The 21,860-nt window shown below is 36.7% G+C and overlaps 6 protein-coding genes and 1 long non-coding RNA gene across 7 annotated transcripts; 3 read left to right on the top strand and 4 right to left on the bottom strand.

Moving 5' to 3' along the window:
- The first annotated feature begins 1,424 nt into the window (after positions 1–1,424).
- LOC130504277 (auxin response factor 2-like) lies at positions 1,425–6,297 on the top strand. Its single transcript, XM_056998888.1, has 15 exons — positions 1,425–1,902; positions 2,005–2,120; positions 2,208–2,303; positions 2,383–2,439; positions 2,524–2,682; positions 2,771–2,855; positions 3,169–3,259; positions 3,364–3,528; positions 3,645–3,764; positions 3,852–3,927; positions 4,052–4,223; positions 4,304–5,217; positions 5,307–5,497; positions 5,602–5,803; positions 5,919–6,297. Exons 1-15 carry the CDS (start codon positions 1,791–1,793, stop codon positions 5,952–5,954), a joined length of 2,592 nt encoding a protein of 863 aa, XP_056854868.1. The 5' UTR covers positions 1,425–1,790; the 3' UTR covers positions 5,955–6,297.
- Positions 6,298–6,465: 168 nt separating this feature from the next.
- Positions 6,466–7,601, top strand: LOC108812120 (heat stress transcription factor B-2a). The gene is made up of 2 exons (XM_018584289.2): positions 6,466–6,844; positions 6,922–7,601. Exons 1-2 carry the CDS (start codon positions 6,626–6,628, stop codon positions 7,435–7,437), a joined length of 735 nt encoding a protein of 244 aa, XP_018439791.1. The 5' UTR covers positions 6,466–6,625; the 3' UTR covers positions 7,438–7,601.
- Positions 7,602–7,981: 380 nt separating this feature from the next.
- LOC130504278 (uncharacterized) lies at positions 7,982–8,894 on the bottom strand. The gene is made up of 2 exons (XM_056998890.1): positions 8,637–8,894; positions 7,982–8,516 (listed from the first exon to the last, which is right to left on the bottom strand). The coding sequence occupies exons 1-2, from the start codon at positions 8,651–8,653 to the stop codon at positions 8,135–8,137; spliced, it is 399 nt and encodes a 132-aa protein (XP_056854870.1). The 5' UTR covers positions 8,654–8,894; the 3' UTR covers positions 7,982–8,134.
- A 405-nt stretch (positions 8,895–9,299) lies between these two features.
- On the bottom strand, positions 9,300–13,223 carry LOC108812693 (probable transcriptional regulator SLK2). The gene is made up of 9 exons (XM_018585023.2): positions 13,044–13,223; positions 11,896–12,759; positions 11,678–11,809; positions 11,259–11,307; positions 10,880–11,163; positions 10,701–10,801; positions 10,526–10,619; positions 10,381–10,450; positions 9,300–10,288 (listed from the first exon to the last, which is right to left on the bottom strand). The coding sequence occupies exons 2-9, from the start codon at positions 12,721–12,723 to the stop codon at positions 9,507–9,509; spliced, it is 2,340 nt and encodes a 779-aa protein (XP_018440525.2). The 5' UTR covers positions 12,724–12,759; positions 13,044–13,223; the 3' UTR covers positions 9,300–9,506.
- A 1,387-nt stretch (positions 13,224–14,610) lies between these two features.
- On the top strand, positions 14,611–16,181 carry LOC108810119 (BAG family molecular chaperone regulator 2). The gene is made up of 4 exons (XM_018582252.2): positions 14,611–14,900; positions 14,984–15,240; positions 15,321–15,467; positions 15,677–16,181. The coding sequence occupies exons 1-4, from the start codon at positions 14,720–14,722 to the stop codon at positions 15,983–15,985; spliced, it is 894 nt and encodes a 297-aa protein (XP_018437754.2). The 5' UTR covers positions 14,611–14,719; the 3' UTR covers positions 15,986–16,181.
- A 740-nt stretch (positions 16,182–16,921) lies between these two features.
- LOC130504279 (uncharacterized) lies at positions 16,922–18,978 on the bottom strand. The gene is made up of 5 exons (XM_056998891.1): positions 18,151–18,978; positions 17,971–18,054; positions 17,701–17,787; positions 17,316–17,402; positions 16,922–16,975 (listed from the first exon to the last, which is right to left on the bottom strand). Exons 1-5 carry the CDS (start codon positions 18,976–18,978, stop codon positions 16,922–16,924), a joined length of 1,140 nt encoding a protein of 379 aa, XP_056854871.1.
- A 104-nt stretch (positions 18,979–19,082) lies between these two features.
- Positions 19,083–20,028, bottom strand: LOC130504276 (uncharacterized). Its single transcript, XR_008941197.1, has 3 exons — positions 19,932–20,028; positions 19,371–19,447; positions 19,083–19,164 (listed from the first exon to the last, which is right to left on the bottom strand). It is a non-coding gene; the product is annotated as an uncharacterized LOC130504276 (long non-coding RNA).
- Positions 20,029–21,860: the final 1,832 nt, after the last annotated feature.

Raw genomic sequence — 21,860 nt, 5'->3', positions numbered from 1 at the left:
GTATCCTGATTTTTGGATCGGTTCCGTATTTGATTTTTTGGATGCGCGATATTATGCTATCTCTAAAAATGACACCTGAAATATGAGAATGCTAAAATACGCTTTTTTTATCTTGTGCCACGTAGCCATCCCTTCACTTATCTCTCTACGTCCACCCAGACCTGCCTGTTCACAGCACGACAAGGCCATTTCCAATGAAAACACAACACCTCTCTCATTAAACGCTCTGTGTGAAAAACACCGTTATTCTTAACACCAAATAAAAGCCCGACGAGTTAGCGACACCGTCTACAAAAGTAAAGCTTGCGTTATTTCTTGCTAATCTATATTAGTAGCATCTAGACAATTCATTACCACATTTTATTTCCTCTACCCCTAGTTTCAACCGATGGTTTAAGTATTTTTAGGGTCCAAACAGATGATTAATTTTCAAACTACGTGTTCCTCAAGTTATTACCTAACATACTGTATAAATCAATGAAGTAAAAATATTTATTTCTTCATTTGTTTTTCAAAAGAAAAAGTAAATATAGCAATGATATTTGCTAAGAGTTCAGTGGAAGTTCCTTGATCAAGTGGTTTGACTAAAGATTCATTAATGCTTCTACACCAAAAAATATATGTTTCGAATCACAATAAAGACGAAATTATGCGAATTAAGAGAAAAAATGCTTACAAGAGATTTTGCAGCATGTCGCAAGGAATACCGTCAAACATGGATCCGATAGGATGGTTCAAGTGAGGTGATGCAGTCAATGACAATATATAATTGTCGGCTGTAAAATCTTCTGTAATATTTTTGTAGTTTGTAATAGCATAATTATCCAAAGTTAAAAAAAACAATGATATTTGTGGGACAGATCTAAACAAACGAAAAAAGTTTGAGGGCATGAAATACAGAACCCGTAAATTTAATATTTGGAACTAGATATGTGGTTTTCGGATATCTATTTAAATATTGTATTATCTGTGATATTTGGATTTAGATATGTAAAAATTAATTTTTTAAAAGATATTAAAATTCTATAACTAGTACATAAACTAAATAATTATGATTATTTATAAATATATTCATATGTATATAATAATATAAAACTAATTTTCTGTATTTTGAAAATATGGATTACGGCAAATATCAAAATATTCGAAATCAGTTTTGACGGATCAAAAAATTTATTATTCTACGACGCGACGGTATATTAATAAAAATGAAAAAAAAAAAAAAAAAAATAAAAAAATCGTGACTTGTCTTTGGCATTGTGAGGTCTCGAAGACCCTGGTCCCCCGAAAATGGTTACAAAACCGGGAATAGCCAGTGTGAAAGGGGAAAACTAACCGGCGAATACCGGTTTACCATATGGTTAGAACTTAGAAGTTCACCGCGGTTGAAAACTTTACTCCGTGGTTAAGCCTTTGGTCGCCTCACACCCAGAAAAACAAAACACACACACCAAAAAAAAGAAAAGAGAGAGAAACTAGAGAGAAGAAGAGAGAGAAACAAAGTCACTAGGCTCGTCGTCGTCGATGAACAACAACCGTCCCGACTCCGATAAGCGAGTGTAGAGAGAGAGAGAAAGAGAGGTGTTATTATCTCTGAATCGAGGTTTGAATTTGAGTGGCTTGCTCGTTCGATTTCTAGGGTTTAATCTCACTGGTAATGTTAAGAGGAAGCTGGTGATTGAGAGAATTAGAGACGAAAGAGAAGAATCAAGTGAAACGCAGATTCTAGTGTCGTTTTCGTTTGCTTGTTTTTGACACCAGATGAAGCAGATCTGAGCTGAGCTGTTGGTATGATGACGAGTTCAGTGAAAGGTAATCATCATCACGGAGGAGAAAACGACGCCGTATCCTCCGTGGTCGTGGTGGCAGGAGAAGGGCAAAATAGTCATTTAAACCGTGTTGGTAAGTCCAGTCTACCGTTTCTGACTTTTTATATATACTTTTTTAATTAGCTTTGGTTTTGGTTTATAGACTGACTTTTATTTGGTCTGCTTATGTGTGTAGTTGATCAAGAAGCTGCTATCTATAGAGAGCTGTGGCACGCTTGTGCAGGTCCGCTCGTGACGGTTCCAAGACGAGATGATAGAGTCTTCTACTTCCCTCAGGGACACATCGAGCAGGTCTGATTTTTCAATCTTTTATTTATTTATTTATTTATTTTTCTAATCTTTTTAAAAAAAATTTGTCGTTTTTTGTGTGGTGGTTAGGTGGAGGCATCGACTAACCAGGCGGCTGAGCATCAGATGCCTCTTTATGATCTTCCTTCTAAGCTTCTTTGTCGAGTCATTAACGTTGATTTGAAGGTAGAGTCTTTCTTCTTCTCTCAATTCATTGGTAAAAAGTTTTGTTTTTTGAGTCTAACTATAGTTTTTTTTTTTACAGGCAGAGGTAGACACCGACGAAGTTTATGCGCAGATCACTCTTCTTCCCGAGCCTAATGTATGCTTTGTTTTTTTTAATTATGAGTGAGTGTATAGTATGATCTTATTTTTCAAAGTTTTTGTTTGTTTCTTTTTCTTACAGCAAGATGAGAATGCGATTGAGAAAGAGGCGCCACCTCTTCCACCGCCTCCGAGGTTTCAGGTGCACTCGTTCTGCAAAACCTTGACTGCGTCTGATACGAGTACACATGGTGGGTTTTCTGTGCTGAGGCGGCATGCGGATGAGTGTCTCCCACCTCTGGTTGGTGTTTCAGTTATCTGTTTTCCTTGAATTTTGTTTCAAGATGGTCTTTTAATTCAGGCTTTGTTTCTTTTATTTCTTTTTACAGGATATGTCACTTCAACCTCCTACTCAGGAGTTGGTTGCAAAAGATTTGCATGCAAATGAGTGGCGTTTCAGGCATATTTTCCGAGGTATAGGATTTTTGTATTTTTTTGTACTCCCTCTGTTTCTATATGTTAAGTAGATTTAGTTAAAGTCATCAATATTAAGAAATTTGTTATTTTTTTCAAAAAGTATCATTTAATATATAAATTTAACCAATTATTAAAAAACATGTGTTATTTTATTGGTTATACAATTATTAAAAAAAACATGTGAGAACAACTTATATTGAAACAAACTTTTTTCTCTAAAACTACTTATAATATGAAACAGAGGGAGTATTTTGTTTTCTGTTACTTTGTGTACTCAAACACTTGGTTGTTGATGTTATACCATTACCAGGTCAACCACGGAGACATTTGCTTCAGAGTGGATGGAGCGTGTTTGTTAGCTCAAAGAGGTTGGTTGCAGGCGATGCATTTATATTTCTAAGGTTTGTCTATTTATTTTTTTATCTTCATGATATTCTTCAATTTGTTTTGCGTCAGTTTCTTTTTTCTTTGTCCGTTTGGTTTGAAATATTTAGTTCTTGTGTAGAGGTGAGAATGGAGAATTACGTGTGGGTGTTAGGCGTGCAATGCGACAACAGGGAAATGTGCCATCCTCTGTTATATCGAGCCACAGCATGCATCTCGGAGTGTTGGCCACCGCGTGGCACGCCATTTCAACTGGAACCATGTTTACAGTCTACTATAAACCAAGGTTTTGTTCGTTTTGTTCTAGCTAACATGACAGCTTTGAGCCTTTGCTTTTTTTTTTTGGTCTCAATGTCTGATGTCTTACTAATTGTTCTTGCATTGGGGTTTTGTTTGCGACAGGACCAGTCCATCTGAGTTTATTGTTCCGTTTGATCAGTATATGGAGTCTGTGAAGAAAAACTACTCCATAGGCATGAGGTTTAAAATGAGATTTGAAGGCGAAGAGGCTCCTGAGCAGAGGTAAAGTTTTCACTGTCTTACGGGTATTCCATTATATGTTGTATACTGTGGAAGGCGAAGCTCACTGACTGTATTGACTTGTATTAGGTTTACTGGCACAATTGTTGGGATTGAAGACTCTGACCCCAGGAGTTGGGCAAAATCAAAGTGGCGATCCCTCAAGGTATAGATGATCTAGTTCCCAGAAGAAGATCAAGATTAGTGTTATAGTGTGATAAATGCTTTTTTTTTTTTTTTTTTTTGGCACTGCTAGTGTGATAAATGCTAAATGCTCAATTTTCTTTCAGGTAAGATGGGATGAGACTTCTACTATTCCTCGCCCTGAAAGAGTATCTCCGTGGAAAATAGAGCCAGCTCTTGCTCCTCCCGCTTTGAGTCCTGTCCCCATGGCTAGGCCTAAGAGGCCCAGATCTAATATGGCTCCTTCATCTCCTGACTCTTCCATGCACATAAAAGAAGGTAAAAGTCTTCTTTACTGACAATATTAGTGTGTGCAAACTCGTTAAAAGTGGAAGACTAATTCATTGTCCACATAACAGGCTCATCTAAGGCAAATTTATACCCTCTACCGGCAAGTGGACTTTCAAGGGTCTTGCAAGGTCAAGAATACCCGACCTTGAGAACAAAGCATACTGAGAGTGCAGAGTGTGATGCTCCTGAAACTTCTGTTGTGTGGCAATCCTCAGCGGATGATGACAAGGTTGATGTGGCTTCTAGAAGATATGATAACTGGATGTCCTCAGGCAGGCATGAAGCGAGTTACACGGATTTGCTTTCTGGCTTTGGGGCGAACGGAGATCCGTCCCATGGTCATCAAATACCATTTTATGACAACCATTCATCATCACCCTCAGTGACTGCAAAGAAAATCCTTAGTGAACAGGATGCCAAATTTGATTATCTTGCTAACCAGTGGCAGATGATGCACTCTGGTCTTTCCCTGAAGTTACATGAATCTCCTAAGATCCCCGCAGCATCTGATGCCTCTTTCACCCAAGGTCAAGGTAATGCCAGATATGGGGAATATCCAGTGCTTCATGCTCTGACGACTGAGACTGCTGGTAGTAACTGGCCAATACGTCCCCGTGCTTTGAATTATTTTGAGGAAGCGGTTCATGCTCAAACGCAAGCTCAGGCACAAGCTCAGGCTAGGGAGAATGTGACGAAACAACCTGCGGTGGTTCAAGAGGAGACGGCAAAGCCAGGAGACGGGAACTGCAGGCTTTTTGGCATTCCTCTGGTCAACAACGTCAATAAGACCGATTCAACTATGTCTCAGAGAAACAAGTTGAATGAGACCTCTGGGTTTACACAGCTGGCATCTCCGAGGGTTCAGGATCTTTCTGATCACTCAAAAGGGTCAAAATCGACAAATGATCATCGTGAACAAAGCAAACCATCCCAAGCAAAGGACGGTCATTGTAAAACAAACTCAAGTAGGAGTTGCACAAAGGTGAGTTTTCTTTGCTATTATGAGCTTGTAGGAACCCTTGAAGAAACTATTGACTAATATACACCACACTTTGGTTTTATTTTGAAAAGGTTCACAAGCAGGGGATTGTGCTTGGCCGGTCAGTGGATCTCTCAAAGTTCCAGAACTACGAGGAGTTAATAGCTGAATTGGATATGCTGTTTGAGTTCAATGGAGAGTTGATGGCTCGTAAGAAGGATTGGCTGGTAGTTTACACAGATGATGAAGATGATATGATGCTCGTTGGAGACGATCCATGGCAGTAAGATTTTGCAGTTTTTTTCAATAATTCAATCTCCTATTCGTCAATGTATATCTGTGGTGTTCTTTCTTTATAACACTGATAATATTATTACTGATGCACAGGGAGTTTTGTTGCATGGTTCGCAAGATCTTCATATACACGAAAGAGGTAGTCATGAAGATGAACTCGGGAACTCTAAGCTGTAGGAGTGAGGAAGAAGTAGCAGTTGTTGGGGAAGGATCAGATGCAAAGGACGCCAAGTCTGCATCGAATCCTTCATTGTCCAGCGAACTCTTGAACCAAAAGAACCAACTACAAGCCGAGGTATGCATGCTTCTTAACTAATAACAGAACATATCACGAGACAGACAAAGGAGACAGAGAACCAAGTTTATATCAGTACCATATAGAAATTATATTTGGTGTTTTTGTAACGCAGGGAGACGTAGAAACCCAAATCAGGAGGAGAGGTTGATGGTGGAGCCTGGAGAAAAAGAGAGTTGCAATTTTTGGAGTATTTTGTCACCGTTTAGAATATTTTAGCAACACCACCCTATTAATATCGAATAATAATAAAGTGAACAAAAGGGGGTTATATATAGGTATTTAATATAGGTAGAATATGAAAGGCTCTTTCATAAGTAGTAGAAATGATGGTTGGAGTTGTTAGATGGAGGTTGGTCTCGGTTCTTTGTTATTTAGTTTTTTAAATCTCTTGCAGAGATCTCTTTAAAGTCTTTTTATTGTTTTATATATATTATTGATGGACAATGTACATAAGGTTTTTAGAAAAAATTAAACAGTATTCTATCTACTCATTTTGGTCTGGCCATTTGGTATGGGTTTTGTATGGTTCTATAAAAAGTAACAGGCCATCCTTATCTTGAAACGTATGCCATTTCTAGTTATGTTAGTGAAGAGTATTTTATAATCTCCCAAATAATAAAAACGGGATAAAGTAAATGGCCCACCACTATGGACACAGAAAATGATGGAATAAACATGGAAGAAGTTTCGTGAAGCAATTTAAAAACAATAAGCAGCTTCTCGACCTTCCTCTCTCTTCTTCTTTCGTGACTTTAAAGCACGCTTTTTGTCTTTGTTTCTAAATGGTAACCTTCCAAACTCGCAATCTTTTATCTGAAAATGATGTCTAACGGTGAATCTCAGAGAACTGCCCTGACGCCGTTTCTTACCAAAACCTTTAACCTCGTGGAAGAGCCATCCATCAACGACGTTATATCATGGAACGAAGATGGTTCCTCCTTCGTCGTCTGGAACCCGACAGACTTCGCCAAAGACTTGCTTCCTAAACACTTCAAACACAGCAACTTCTCCAGCTTCGTCCGCCAGCTCAACACTTATGTACGTGACTGTCTATCTTCGGTTTTGTTTTGTCTATTTGTATTGTTCTTCGGTTTAATCCTGGTTCCGGTTCGCAGGGGTTCAAGAAAGTCGTACCGGATCGGTGGGAGTTCTCAAACGACTCCTTCAGGAGAGGAGAGAAACGTCTCCTCCGCGACATCCAGCGTCGGAAACTGAACCCTCATCATCAAGCAGCTGTTTCTCCTCCGCCTCAGCAGCCTGAGAAAGCCGTCGTGTCTCCGTCGAGTAGCTCAGGAGAAGATCAAACCATGTCTCCGTCGTCGTCGTTGTCTGTTGAGCTGTTGGAGGAGAACGAGAGGCTTCGGAGTCAGAACATACAGCTTAACCGTGACCTCACTCAGATGAAGTCTCTCTACGGTAACATCTTTACGCTCATGTCGACCTACGCCGGATCTAGTAGCAGTCAACACGTGGAGGTTGAGGAAGAAGCGAGCCCGAGGCTGTTTGGTGTTTCGATAGGACTGAAACGGACAAGAAGTGAAGGAGCTGCGAAGACGGCGGCGATAGGAGGAGGGGAGACGCCGTGGCTGAGACACTATAATCTTCTAGCCAATCAGAGAGTCTGTAATTAAACGGCTCGGATTAAATGTGTTAAGCTTTCAGACAGTCAGCACGTGTCCTATATGTCTTTCAAGAAGTTTCTATCAATCAATCTTTTTGACTTTCTTTCTCTAACATTTTGTGTTTGATTAATGCTCCTTTTCTATGATATCTTTCAAAAGATTTTTTTTCTGTACTTTCCCCTTTTTGGAGTTTTATTTATTTTTTCGTTCTGAAAACTGATGAAACTGGATTTTTTTTTGAAACGAAAAAAAAAATTCCAGTTACGAAAAAATAAATAAAATTATATTCTCCAAGATTCAATAATTATTTTAGTCTGACCAGTATAATTTGCAACTCTCACAACTTAAGGACATGGTCTTGTATAAATTGTACTCTTTTAAGATCTGTGTTTTTTTTACAAAATTGTTTCAAGAAGATAATACTTTTTACGTATTTGTTAGATAATAATAATAAATTATAAATTTCAAAGTAAATTGTGTTCACTAAGAATATTTAATTATAAAATAATGCATTTATAATTAATTTTAATATGTTTTTAATGTGCAATTTTTTCTGGAACGGAGAGAATAATTTATTATGTTAACAATTTCTAGTGACGATTATTTATTTACTTTAGTAAAAGTGCTCAATTAGTTTCTTCAAAAATGAGAACAAATAGTATAAAGTTGTTCTCATTCTCTACACTTTTGAATCAAAAGCTTTTATTTATCTTTCTTCTTTTGGCCCTCTTAACGGAAAAAAGGTAAAACGGCACCATATTGGATCATCTTTTCTTGCTGCTGTTCTTCTTCCTTCCCTTAAGGCCTTAACTTGGCTCTCCAAAGCCTTGAGCCTCTTACCGATGACAACCTCCGGGTTACTACTGGCGAAGGTGATCCTGTCTCGTTCTGTGTCATGGCTTTCATTTTCTTGAGAGCTGCAAAAACAGGTCAAAGGAAGGTTGTTGACCTGGAGGAGGTGGAGGTAGCCCAGGTATTGAGTGAGACGAAAAGAAACATCGCCAGCGTAGAGTGTATTTTTATGTGGAAGAAGCAGATGAACAGAGGTCTCTGAATCAACATCCCTTTCATTTGGAGTGACACCATATCTGTATATCATAAACAGAGTAGAGTGTATTTTTAATGTGAACATATGGGTTTGGATTCTGTCACAAACCTATCTCAGTTACTTTTAAATTTATAAAAAAAAGAGAAAAAAAGCAGCTTACTCTTTGAATAAAAGCATGATAACTTTGTGGTGTCTTTCATTTGTTTGATCAAGAGAGGAATTGTTGATGACCGCAAAACTGTTGCTACAACAATGGATGCCCACCTGTTTAAATTAGGCAGGAAGATAATGAGAAAACAAATAATATCTTAATCCAAATGCAATTTTCAGATTTAACTCGTATATAAATCTAGATTTGAGCCACTAACATACTTCTTATAAGAACCTAGAGGATAGATATGGAAGACAATAACAACACAAAACGTTTCCATCTAAATCTAATAAGAAAAGAGATTAAAAAGTATCCTTTTACCACTTAAAACCTGTGTAATGAATGAACCATTTCAGTGCAACGCTGAAGAGCCGCTATAGGCAAGAAAGAGTCACAAGGTAATTGATAAAGATGTGATATTTTCAGCACAAAGTGTAAAGCTTTTGACATCAGAATCTTTACTACAAGTATTTTTAGTTCCTATTTAGCAACGAAAGCACAGAGATTTAAGTTTTATAGACTGTAAAGCAGAGAGCTTTCGTCACAGCATCAACATACGTATCCAAATCTGAGCCTATACAAAAAACATTAAAGTATACTTAGACTAACAGAGAATGTGAAGATACAAAAATCTGAGTTCTTGAAGAACAAACATTCTTCCTTTTTCCAGAATTAGTCAACATTTTCCAATATAACCTCATAAAAACAGAAGCTTTTCTCTAAGAGTTCAGCAACACCACCAGGTGGACAAAGTTAACATTTGATGAGAACTCTCCTCAAGAGATTCACATAACCTAAAGATGGTCTCTAAGTCTTTTAGTACTCTCAGTTCTTTACAAAAAGACAAACATAGACTAAACTACCAACTTCTCCTCCTCATCATGCCTTCCAAGGATACTCCATGCTTTCATCAACCCCATTGCTAAAGAAACCGTTGTTATCACCAAAGTTGAGTGATGATGTGTTGTTAGAAGAGACCATAGCTTCCTGGTTCTGGCTCTGGCTCTGGTCTAGCCCTTTCATGCCTCTGAACCTGTTGGAACTGCTTGGTGTTTCCGCTGTGGGCACATAATCTGTTCTGTTTCTTCCCATGTTCTGACCAGAGAGCGACTGCTGCTGCCCGGAGCCACCGTTGGTGTTTGCCATCTGTTGCCATATCTGGTGAATCAGCTGTTGTTGTTCCATCGCTTGGTTACTGCCACTACAGGAAGGCTGTTGCTGCTGTTGTTGGTATTGCTGATGAGCTGAGCTGTTATAACTAGAGCTTGGCATTTGCCTCTGAGGAGAAGAAACACCGCTGATCGATGGGCTCTGCGCAAAACCAGTTAACAAAGTACCAGCTGCTCCATTATAGCTCGGTGATGGGCTCATGTTTCTTGATGATTCTTGCTGGAGCGTGGCGTTGGTTTGCTCCGCGTTCTGTTTCATTAGCATGGTCTGGTAGTTGGTAAGAGCAAAGGCCGCGGCGGCTTGCCCAGAGCCTGGAAGAGATCCCTGACCGTTGTTCATGTTGTTGTTATTGCGCAAGGCCATTAGCTTGTTGAGACTGTTCCTATCAGGTGGAAGTCCTCTAGCATCATTACCTGCTTGCTCCATCTCCTGCTGCATCTGCATCTGCATCTTCCCCGTCTTCATTCGATATGGATAACTCTTCAAAGCCTCTGCACATTGTAAGTAAGCAAAAGCTTTAAATAAGCACACAAAAAGAAAAAGAAACATAAATAAATGCATATGGATTAGGTTTAGGTTTTACCTATTGGACCAACTTTTTGGTCACGGCAGAAGTCAATCACATCTTTCATGCTGCTTACAACCTCAGAGATCTATAATAACAAAGAAAAAAAAAACAAGATGTAAAGAGATGAACTTAGGAAAAGTTACTATAAATAGAAAGTTACCTGCAAACACCGAACATAGCGTTTGGAGAAGCCTAAGTCATTAAGAGAATGTGACTCCAAGCTTTTCGCTAGTTGACGTCCAGCAGCCATGACCCTGTAGAGCAAATATAACATTTTTATATCAAGAAACAAAGAAGAAGAAAGGTAGAAGTTGTCTTTAGATTCATTGACTCACATGTTGCTATTTGCTTGCAGATCCTGCTGATGGATCCCATCTGGTCCACTCTGATCAATTGTGCTCTGACACTTCTCCGCAACCTGAAGCAACTGGTTCACCTGAAAGGAGACAAGAGCTTTGTTAAGTTTAAAGAGTTTTAAAGATTACAAGGAAAACAAAAAAGAATGTTATTTAACCTGTGGGGCTACAAGGCGACGAGGGAGTAGCTCTTCATGTCGACGAGTACAAAACTCCCACGAGAGAATCTTGAGCTCTTGGGAGAATATGATTCTGAGATGGCCTTCACGAACAACACGGATGTGTTCATAGACACTCTCCTGAACGGCCTTTGCGTATTCCAACACCATGATTCCGGAAGGGAACCTGCGTTCAGAGGGCACGCTTAGGTAGAGAAGCTCGTCGATGACACCGCTTGCGAACTTTATCTCGTTGAGCCTTGGCAACACATCAAATGTTGCTTCTGCAGATTCCATCATTAGAGGAAGAAAAAAAAAACTTATTCAGAGGTGAAGATGTGTTATAATTGTAAACAGTGTTGCTGAATATGAAACTTACCAAATCCTCTTCCTGATTTAGAACCACAAAGATCACACTGCCACTCTTCCTGCAAATAGCAAAAATTATTATTATACAATGTTCAAGAAAATTATTCGTTTATTTTATGTGTATAATATTTTTGATGACTTATCATAATTAGATATACAAAACAAAAGAAATTAGACACTTATACTAACATTATTACTTTTCTTTTTCCTGAAACACTATTACTTAATGTAACAGATTTATACTAATTTAGATCGTTTTAAACCGGTTTAAATGGTTTTTAGAATGGTTTAAACCGATTTATAATGGTATAAATACGATTTTAAGAGACTTAAACAGACTTTTTAGGACAATGATCATGTACAAGTTGTATAAACAAGCACAAACGAGTTTAAAAAAAAAAGAAGAGAGGTGGGAAGAAGAAGACAAACCGTGGCAGCCTGAGGAGAAACACCAAGTGTGTTATGTCCAACATTGTCATAATGAGAGAGACACCATCTCTTCTTTGCACGTGGTGAAAAGTACTCGTTCACAAACTTCCTCCAATACACAATACTTCCCTCCTACCAAAACCAAAACACAGCAAAGAGGTAAAGTAAGTAACTGTCAAGAGCTTATTTCTACTTACTTAGTATAAACAAAAACTCACAGAAGGCCTTTGGCGCTGGTGATATAGGTATTGCATTAATCTCCGAGCACAAACGCTGTTCTCATAACCCCTTTGCCCACCTCCTTGTTGTTGTTGTTGTTGCATCTGCTGTAACTGTTGCTGTTGCTGCTGAACCTGCTGCTGCTGCTGGAGCTGAATCCGCTGCAGAGGCGGCAAGGACTGGAGGAACTGCTGCTGCTGCTGCCTCATCTTCTGCTGCTGAAGCAAAAGCTGTAGCTGAGGGTTCTGCCCCTGCTGCTGTTGATGCAGCAGCTCCTGCCTCTGAAGCCACTGCCTCAAAATCTGCTGCTGGAGCGCGTCGTCCTGTTTAGTCTCCACTCTCGGCTTCTTCCTCGCCTGCGTCGGGTCCTGAAAGTAACCCTCAGAGGCCGCGCCACGCCGAGAAGTGGCGCTGGATCCTCCTCCTCCTCCTCGCCCGGGATCGTGGTGAGGGGGAGGCGGGTGAGGCCGCTGCACGACGGTGGACCCGTCGGCGACGGAGGAAGAGGAGAAAGACAGCGGGGAGGCGGGGAGACGCATGTAAGACTCGTTGTTGATGCTAGCGCTACGCTGCAAGAGAGGACCACCTCCTCCTCCTGAGTTGGCGTCTGTGACCATGGAGCTAGCTCCGGGGGTGGAGACGCTCATCATAGCGGCGGGGTTGTTGTTGTGCATCTCGCTGAGGCTTTGGTGGTGGTAGCCGCATCCAGGGAGGGAGTTAGAGGAAGTGAAGTGAGAGTTCATGAAGCCTTGCGATTCATCGTCTCCTCCTCCTCCTCCTTGGAAGAAGATCCCTGAGGTCGAAGACGATGGAGTCAATCCAGCCATCGAATCAATCAAAGTCGGTTCCTTTAATCGATATATCTACAAAAGATCACATTTTTTAATCAACAAACAAAAAAAAACCCTAAATCTGGTGTTCCGACAAGAGAAAGAAAACAGACATTAAACTCAAAACTATGTGATAAAAAAAACCCTAATTTTTTTTTAAGGAACATAATCTAACAATCACTTCTCGCAATAACCTCAAACTGAAATCAAAAATTAAAAAAAAAAACTAATTTTTTTGAAAAATTTCATTACAGAACACAAAAACTAAACCCTAGAAGAAGGACAAATCAGAGAAAGCAGGAAGAAACGAGACATACCGAGAAGAAGACTGTGAAGTGAGAGGCTTTCGATCAGAGCATAAGGACCAAAGTCAAAATCACTACACAGACTATAAAGAAGAACCTTTAAACCGAAACCGAATCGGAAAAAACACAGAAGAAGATATTTTTTTTTTCAAGCTGGAAAATTTGATTTGAGGGAGAGAGGAAAAAGAAAGCTGGAGACAGGCTCTTCGGGTTATTATACAGAATCGCAGAGGAGTCCAAACTGACCGGACGAGCCGGTGACGGTCACCTACCTGTTTGGTTGATACTGACACGTGTGGAGTGTGTGATAACAAGTATCGCTTGATGGATTGGTAACCTTTGGATCTTATGATCGCGTGGTGGATTGTGACCGCGTGATCTATAAAGGTAGTTTTGTTTCGGATCGTTGGATTAAGAGGTGTGATCTTCTACGGTGCATGTATGGTAACTATGCCAATGATTGCAGCTGTAAATGAGTGGGGCTACGACAAATATCCACTTTATTTTTTGCTTTCAATTTTTTTATAGACAAAAACAATTTGAAAATATATTAAAGGACGCCCTAGCCTTTTACAGTTCCCTTGAATGGGCTTAGCTCACAAAGCCCATTTCAATAACTCAATCATCATTTTAGGCCCATATCAATAACTCAAATCATCATTTTGTGCCCAACTCAAACCCAAGTATCTTACAAGACCATTACAAGTTATGTAATTGATAGTTCTTGTGTTATTGGTCATTGTCCATTGACCTCAAGTTCTGAATATATATACAACTATAAATTCTTAATCCTATTGCTATAAGGACAACTATCTAATACGGAAATTATCCTATATTACAAGGGTTTTTTTTGGACAACTCCCTTTTTTTTTGGACAACTCACTTGTAATATAGGGAGTTGTAATATTGAACAACTTCCTATAATACAAGTTATATATATGAGGTTCAGTGAAAAGCTCGCGTGTGTTTTTGATCTGCCATGGACCTTGGGGGAGAGGACACAACGCACCGTCACCGACGAAAGTTTGAGACAATGTGGATCTGCGAGATAGACATTAAAGGTTACAGAGTTTGTCGGAGCTGAGAGGTGGACGTGTGATACAAGTTACTGTTTCAGTTTCGTCAATAGATTACCTGTACTTCAGAAATGTAGAACACGACTTGACACAGATGAAAAATAAATATACGTGTTGGGGACATTAGTTTCGTTATTATTCAACAAATAAATATGTGGGGTTACAAGTTACAACATATTATATTCAGTAGTACTTTTTTTTATTCAGTAGTATTGGTTTATGTATGTGTATGTGATCACTGATAATGGGATATAACAACCAACAATCACATTATTCACTTATTTATTTTTGTAAAAAGTTTTAAAATGGTTTTATGATTTTTATATGTTTTTTCTTCCATGAGTTTCTGTCCGGAAGCATAGAAAATTAAATTATTAAAGCGCAGAGTATATTTACTTCCCTTTTGTCCAGAGATTTCTTTATTTATTTGACCAAAACAAATCTTTATTATCTTTTTTACATTTCTTCTTCTTTCTTTAATATTCTTCTCTCTTCTTCTTGATCGTGTTCATCTCATCATTTCACTCTTTCTCTTTCTTTTCTCTCTCTCTAGTATTTTTTTTTGTTTATGTAAAAGTCTTCACTTTGGAATTTCCGATCGGATAACAAAAAATGATGAAAATGACAATTGGAACAACCGACGCCGGCGACGGTGAATGGGAGCTCCGACCTGGAGGAATGGTTGTACAGAGACGAACAGATGATAGCTCCAACGTACCACATGTCATCCATGTTCGGGTCAAATACGGGTCGGTCCATCACGAGATCAGTATCAACTCTCAATCTACTTTCGGTATAACACAAAAACAAATAACAATTTCTTTGTGCAAATTATCATTATTTTCCTAATATTCTTGTTGTTGAATTTATTATCAGGGGAATTAAAGAAGAGATTGTCTGTTAAGATAGGAGTTCATCATCAAGACATGAAGATTCTATACAAAGACAAAGAAAGAGATTCCAAGATGTTTCTTGATCTTTGTGGTGTCAAAGATGGTTCGAGACTGGTTCTCAAAGAAGATCCAATTTCTCAGGAGAAACGTTTCCTTGAGATGAGGAAACTGGTCGCTAAAGAGAAAGCCAATAAATCAATATCCGACATTAGCTTCCAAGCCGATAGACTCGCCGAGAAAGTATAACTGAATTTCAAATTTCCCGCAATACTGATAATTAATATATCGTAATAAGATTATAATTTTTTTTTGGATTTTAGCTGTCGGCGTTTGATGCAGTAATTGGTAAAGGAGTGAAAGTTGAAAAGGAGAATCTGGAGAATTTGCTAGAGATGTTGATGAATCTGTTGGTGAAGCTAGATGCGATTATAGGCGATGGAGATATTAAACTGAAGAAGAAGATGCAGGTACTTGTTACTATGGACCTAGGCATAGAGCTTCTTGGTTTAAAGAAGAATTAGTATTTATAACACGATATTATTATATGATTTATATAGTTTTAAAATTTTAATATATTACTTAATTTTGTCCAAAATGTGTGACTATGTGGTGAAGTATTGTTTGTGCAGCTGATAATCAATTTTCTTTTTCTTAATTCGAATAAATGAAAAAAAAGGAGGAAAGACTACAGAAGTATGTTGAGGCACTAGACGTATTGAAGATCAAGAACTCATTGCAACCGCAAACGCAAGTGAAACCTAAAACACAACCGCAGCTAGAACCTCAAATACAAGCACAACACAAGGAACGAGATGTGGTGACAGTTGATGAGGAAACGTCGAGAAAATGCACGGGTTCATCGCCAGTTCCTCCGGTTATCATAACCACGAGATGGGAAACGTTTGATTCCAATGCCACCTATGCGGCCGAGGCTAAAACGGTTAAAACGCTCCATCCAAAATTCAATTGGGTATCATTTGATTAGTATATGTATATACATATACTGTACCTTACACGATAATGTTTGATCTATATTTTTTAGATTTTTGTAATATATGTGGGCTTTGTTCTTTCTAACTGTGCATGTTTTTGTGGTTGAACTTTTAGGTTTAATTACCCTATCAAATTCTAGCTGTGTCGTAGGCTTATATCCTTAAGGATAGCTTCAACCAATAATGAGACCTAAGTTAATCGTGTGAGAAGGTTCTGATTTTCTTCTTTAACTACAAATCTTCAATAGATATATTCTTCTTTTCATGTATTTCGTGAACTCATAATTTTTATTGAGAATCTCAAAACAATTCAAGCAAGTGTTGAACTGTATGTTAATGAGTTGCCACACCAGTAAGTAGTAAATGTGGTGGTGTTATAACTTGTAACAGCGACAGTTCAAACGGTCCATGACAAGACAATCTATGTTAAATAGATAGGGACAAACCGTTGAAACAAACCATAAACTTCCAAGGAAGCGTTATAAACCTAATAAAGTACTACACTGCAATATAACAGAAAACATATTTACTAGTAATCAATCATATTTCAGTAACAGTTTATAACCCAAGTATATCTATAGATAACTCTTAAGACTTGGTCGGGATATGTAGTCCAGCTTTTAGCTGCTAGCATCGTTGATGTAAAGGTGTTAGTTTCATTATCAGGCCCGAGTTCAAATGCATAATGTATATTGTTGGGGAAAAAATATTGAAGACTTGTTAAGCACTAGTTACTCTAGCTTCATAAAAATATTTTATAGGAAACTTACATATTAAATGTTTTCATATTTCCTCAATACAGCCAATTAAACATATAAACTAAATAAATAGATAGCCCCAGTTTTGAATATGATGAAAGCACCACCGAACTTGTTAAAAATGCTTAATGTAAATGTTCAAGTCAACGAAACTGGGAGAGCTTTCTCAATTCATGTCAGGATCGATGATAAATAGTTCATGATGTCTTCATCGTTGTCATGATCCTATAAAATATACAAACACAAAACAGTAAATAAAATTGATATCAGAAGTTGGGTACTGTAATCCAAACGTAACATTTCATAAATTTAATTAAATAAAATAGGTAAAGACGTGTATAAATAGAAAACTGGAAAACATACATTTCGTCTCAATATTTTAACAGATATGACGTGTTTTTCTAGCTAGGTGAAAAAAGTTCAAGTAAAACTATCAAAATAATTAGGTCAAAACTACCATGTTCCTATGCAATCAATTTTCAAATATCAATTTTTGTCATGTCTTTTTACATGGAACTAATCTAAGGGTCAAAAAGAATCTTTCAGAGATAGAAACAAGACTTGCCTGATTTGTAATGTTCATCTCCTGAGTAGGAAAGTGCATCTCCGGATTAGCAGCAAGAGAGTTAAATGTTTCTTCATGATTATTACCCTTCAATCAAATCATTCATTGTGTATATATCGTTAAGAAAATGTTCAATCCATAATAGAGACACACATACACAAAAGGATCTCTTTATAAACCAGATTTACCTGATTTGTAATGTTCATGTCCTGAGTAGGAAAGTGCATCTCCGGATTAGCAGCAAGAGAGTTAAATGTTTCTTCATGATTATTATTACCCTTCAATCAAATCATTCATTGTGTATATATCGTTAAGAAAATCTTCAATCCATAATAGAGACACACATATACAAAAGGATCTCTTTAGTGATATAAACCAAATTTACCTGATTTGTAATGTTCATGTCATGAGTAGGAAAATACATATCCGGATTAGCAGCGAGAGAGTTCAACAGTTCTTCATTATCGGTACCCTTAAAACAAATAATTCATCGTGTATATATGGTTAATAAATGTTCAATCATATAGATGCACATACACACAACCGAAAGGTAACTAAAAGAAAAAAAAAATAAAGGTAATAAATAAGAAAAAGGTAAAAGTAAATAAAAATATAAGCAAAAAAAAAGAAGAAGAGTAACATAAATATGACTTACGTCATTAAAACTCCAACTGTTAATGTCTTCAAGAGGATAAGCAGTGGGTGCCTCAAGATTTACACCAGTCAGGTTACCTTGATGCTGCTCAAAATCATGCACACATATACATGAATCAAAACATTACCTTCAGATAAGTAAAAGGAAAGCCAAAATGATATCGATTATCAATCCTTCTACCTGATTCTGATGATGAAACTGAGAGTTATTTATATCAGAAAAAATCTTGTCGATGTCATGGTGATCATTAAATATTTTTGAATTCTCTAGTCCAGGGATCACACCACCGGCTTGAGCAATCAAGCTGTTTTGTGACTGATCCTTATTGTCCAAGAACGATGAGAATACAGAAGGAATCACCGAAGTTGAACTTCCATGGTTACTCATGTTATTGTTACCGAAATTCCAGTTCATGTCAAAATTTTCACCAAGAGATCCATTACCGTTACCAGTACCATGAACTCCTATCTCACCAACATAGCCAGTACCACTACCATGAACTCTTATTCCACCAAGAGAGTCATTGCTGTTATCGTGAACTCTTATTCCTTCAAGAGAACCATTACCAGGACAATGACCTCTTATTCCTTCAAGAGACCCATGATCATTACCATGAACGCTCATTCCTTGAAGAGAGCCGCTATCACTACCAGTACCATGAACCCTTATTCCACCGAAAGAGCCATTATCATTACCGTTAACTCCTATTCCACCAAGTCCAACCAAATCTCTATTTTCATCTGTTCTAACCCCAACGTAACTACTACCCGTAGTACTAGTAGTAGGATTATAGTTCATACCCAAAACATTGCTTGTTGCACCATATTGTCCAAACCTAGGAGCTTGAGATGTTCCGGGAATGTTTCTCCATTGAGGCAACGTTCCATTCTGAAACCAAAGATTTCCTCTCCTAGGAAACAATTTGGATCCAGTTTGGCTCAAATCATAGGTGGGTCTACGGTTCATGTAGTTGAGAGAGTCATGTAAACCAGCATTGTTTTTCATCATGGAGCTAGATTGACCAAGACCATAGCCAGGTTGGCCATTGAAAAGATTTCTGTTGCCTAGCCTTGGGTTGTAGTTGTAAGGGTGCTGTCGGTAGTTGTAGCCAGCTGCTGATGAGAATTCCGGGTACATAGCCATTCTTGGCCTTCTCATGCTTTCCTCATCTCTTTTCACGGTTTGTCGGCACTTCTGTGTAGTGTCAACAGTTTCAGTACTATAATTAAAATTTGGTTAAATGAATTCTTGTAAAAATGTAAAATTCTTTTAAATAAGGAACAAAAAGATTTCTGATGTGAGATATTTGATCCAACAAAAGCATATTGATTTAATGCGCTTTGAACTATATATGATTAAATGACATATGGTCCTAAAAGCAGTTTGGTAGATGATCGAACCTGTAATTTGCTGGATATGTGTGCTTTTGTCAGGAATTTCAGGTTCATGAATTTTAAAATCTTCTTAGGTGTTGCCCCTTCAAATTATACCAAACACGAAGCAAAGAGATAGAACATTAGTATATAAACCTTCAGATACTTAGAAAATGCAACTAGAGAATGAGAATTTTTTGCAGTTGAGTATAACTATATAAATTTCATTGGACATAAACGGATGTTTGTGTTTCGCTATTCTGATAGGAACCTGTGGATCTTGATTCTCTTGTGGTCTACGGAGCCATTTAAAAAAAAAAGTTTTTAGCAAAAAAAATAATATATATATATATATAAATTTCATTTATAACTTTACGTACAACAATTTTTTGCTATCTTTCTAAACTAAAAATGAATTAAAAATGTAAGGGTGTAAGTGAAAAATTGTGGACACTATTCACTATCTAAAATATAGTTTATCAATACCATAAAATTATTATTATTTTCATATGATAGTAGATATTTAAGTGAACACAACTAATAATGAAAACAAATCTAACACGTAAGCTAAAAACTTTTAGTACTTACTATGAACACTACCAATGTGTTCAATGGCTTCGTAAAAATGATTTTCAAGGGCTTCCGTCCATTTGATCTTAGACTTTTGAGTCGCCTGTGATGAAGAATCACAAGGATCGCTACTTAAAGTTGTCTTCTCGGTTTTCTTTGAACCATCTGTGTCGTCCTGCATTTTCTTTGAACCATCTGCATCGTCCTGAATTTTCTTTGAACCATCTGTATCGTTTTTACATGTATAATTAAATTACATGTAATGTATATATATATAACAAAACATATCTTGAATCAAAACGTATAAAGACTTCAGGAAGGAAAAACGAGATTGTTATAACTGTTTTTATCATATGCATCAGTGACTGATATGAAATTACCGTTAATTGTGTGGTCTATATTTTTGGATATGGTGTTGAGAATCGTTTGGTTTGATCGGTTTTCTTATGGAGCATAGTGCTCCAGACGATAAAGTCTCTTGTTCAATTTCATTGTTCATGTCTGCTGAAATCACTGTAGTAATCAATCAAACACACACAAAATTCAGAAAAAGCTTGTTTCAGTTGAGACTATGAGAAAAAGAAGTTAAGAACAAAAATCAACAACAATGGGTAAGAAAATATTGCATATCAATTAGTGTCATCAAATGTTATTTTCTTCTTCTTTTCACTACTGACCTATGTTTCTTGGATAATTAGTTTTTCTTTGCAAGATTTTCTGATTGCAGTGTTATGTTTTTATATGTATGTAATATTTAAAAGGATAATATCGGTTTACCTTAGCTGTCATTAAACGTTACATATGTACATATAAAGAAAAAAATTAATATATTTTCTCATTCAAGATAGTCCCTATATATTTTTCTAAAATTAGGACCTTTTAAATAGGAAATAAATATTTCTCATTCTAGATTAAGAATATATATTTTTCTGAGCAAAGATTTTAGAAAATAATTATCAAAACTAAAATACAGCTAATTTTGACCAATGCAATTTAATAATATATCTCAAAAATAGTCAAAAGTAAAAAATTTCTTCTGTTTCTTTGTCATCATTCATAACTTCCATTTCTACTAAGATATATATATATATTGTATATATATATATTAATATTTGTAAAGTAATATTTCGCAATCGAGCTTCCACATAAAAAGTAAACTGGTTAATACTGTTTTTGTTCTGAATTATTATATAATTTTTATATAATTTAATTAATAGTAATAAGTTTTTGTAAAAAATCTCTTTTTTGTAAAAAAAAAATAGGAATACGTAATGATCATGGTGTAATAATAGTATAGATGGCGTTTGGATATTACCCGATAACGATCATTACCTATTTTCATTAGAAGTTTATAGAATAGTAAGATAAATCTCTGTATATATAATTATTAAGTAACCCAAGAAATTATTATCTTTATCTTAATTCATTTTTATTTTCTGTTTTTCTTCTAAATAATTATAACTTTTTAGATTTTATTTACATTTTCTTGCTTTATTTTTATTTTAGTTGTATTTTCATTTTTTGGTTTAATGTGATTCAATTTTCATAGTTCATATGTAGTACTGGTCATATGTATTCATTGGTACTTAAGAAGACGAAGATGAAACAGAAAAAAAAAGCAAAAAATTAGAAAATAAAAAAATGATTAAGAGCATAAAGAATTAATTATCATGTTAGTCTTTAAATTCATGATGGTCGTACTAATAATATATATCGATAAAATGGAAACACCTAGTCATTATATTAATCACCTAAAAAGTTACAAGCAATATTAATCTCTTTGCCTTGTCATCGCTCAATGCTTCTTTTTTCATTATTATTTATTAGATGTATGCGTATATAACTAATTTTATATCAAAGTTTTTTGGGTGTTCAATTGATTGTTGAAAGACAGCAGTCTAGTACCAACAAGTTAGTCCGTACAAAGCAAAGCAGATCCTTAAAAAA

The sequence above is a fragment of the Raphanus sativus genome, unplaced genomic scaffold (assembly GCF_000801105.2).
Source record: "Raphanus sativus cultivar WK10039 unplaced genomic scaffold, ASM80110v3 Scaffold1474, whole genome shotgun sequence".
NCBI classification, from domain to species: Eukaryota; Viridiplantae; Streptophyta; class Magnoliopsida; order Brassicales; family Brassicaceae; genus Raphanus; species Raphanus sativus.
The sequence above is the reverse complement of the archived record's forward strand: the minus strand, read 5'-3'. Positions and strand labels throughout refer to the sequence as shown.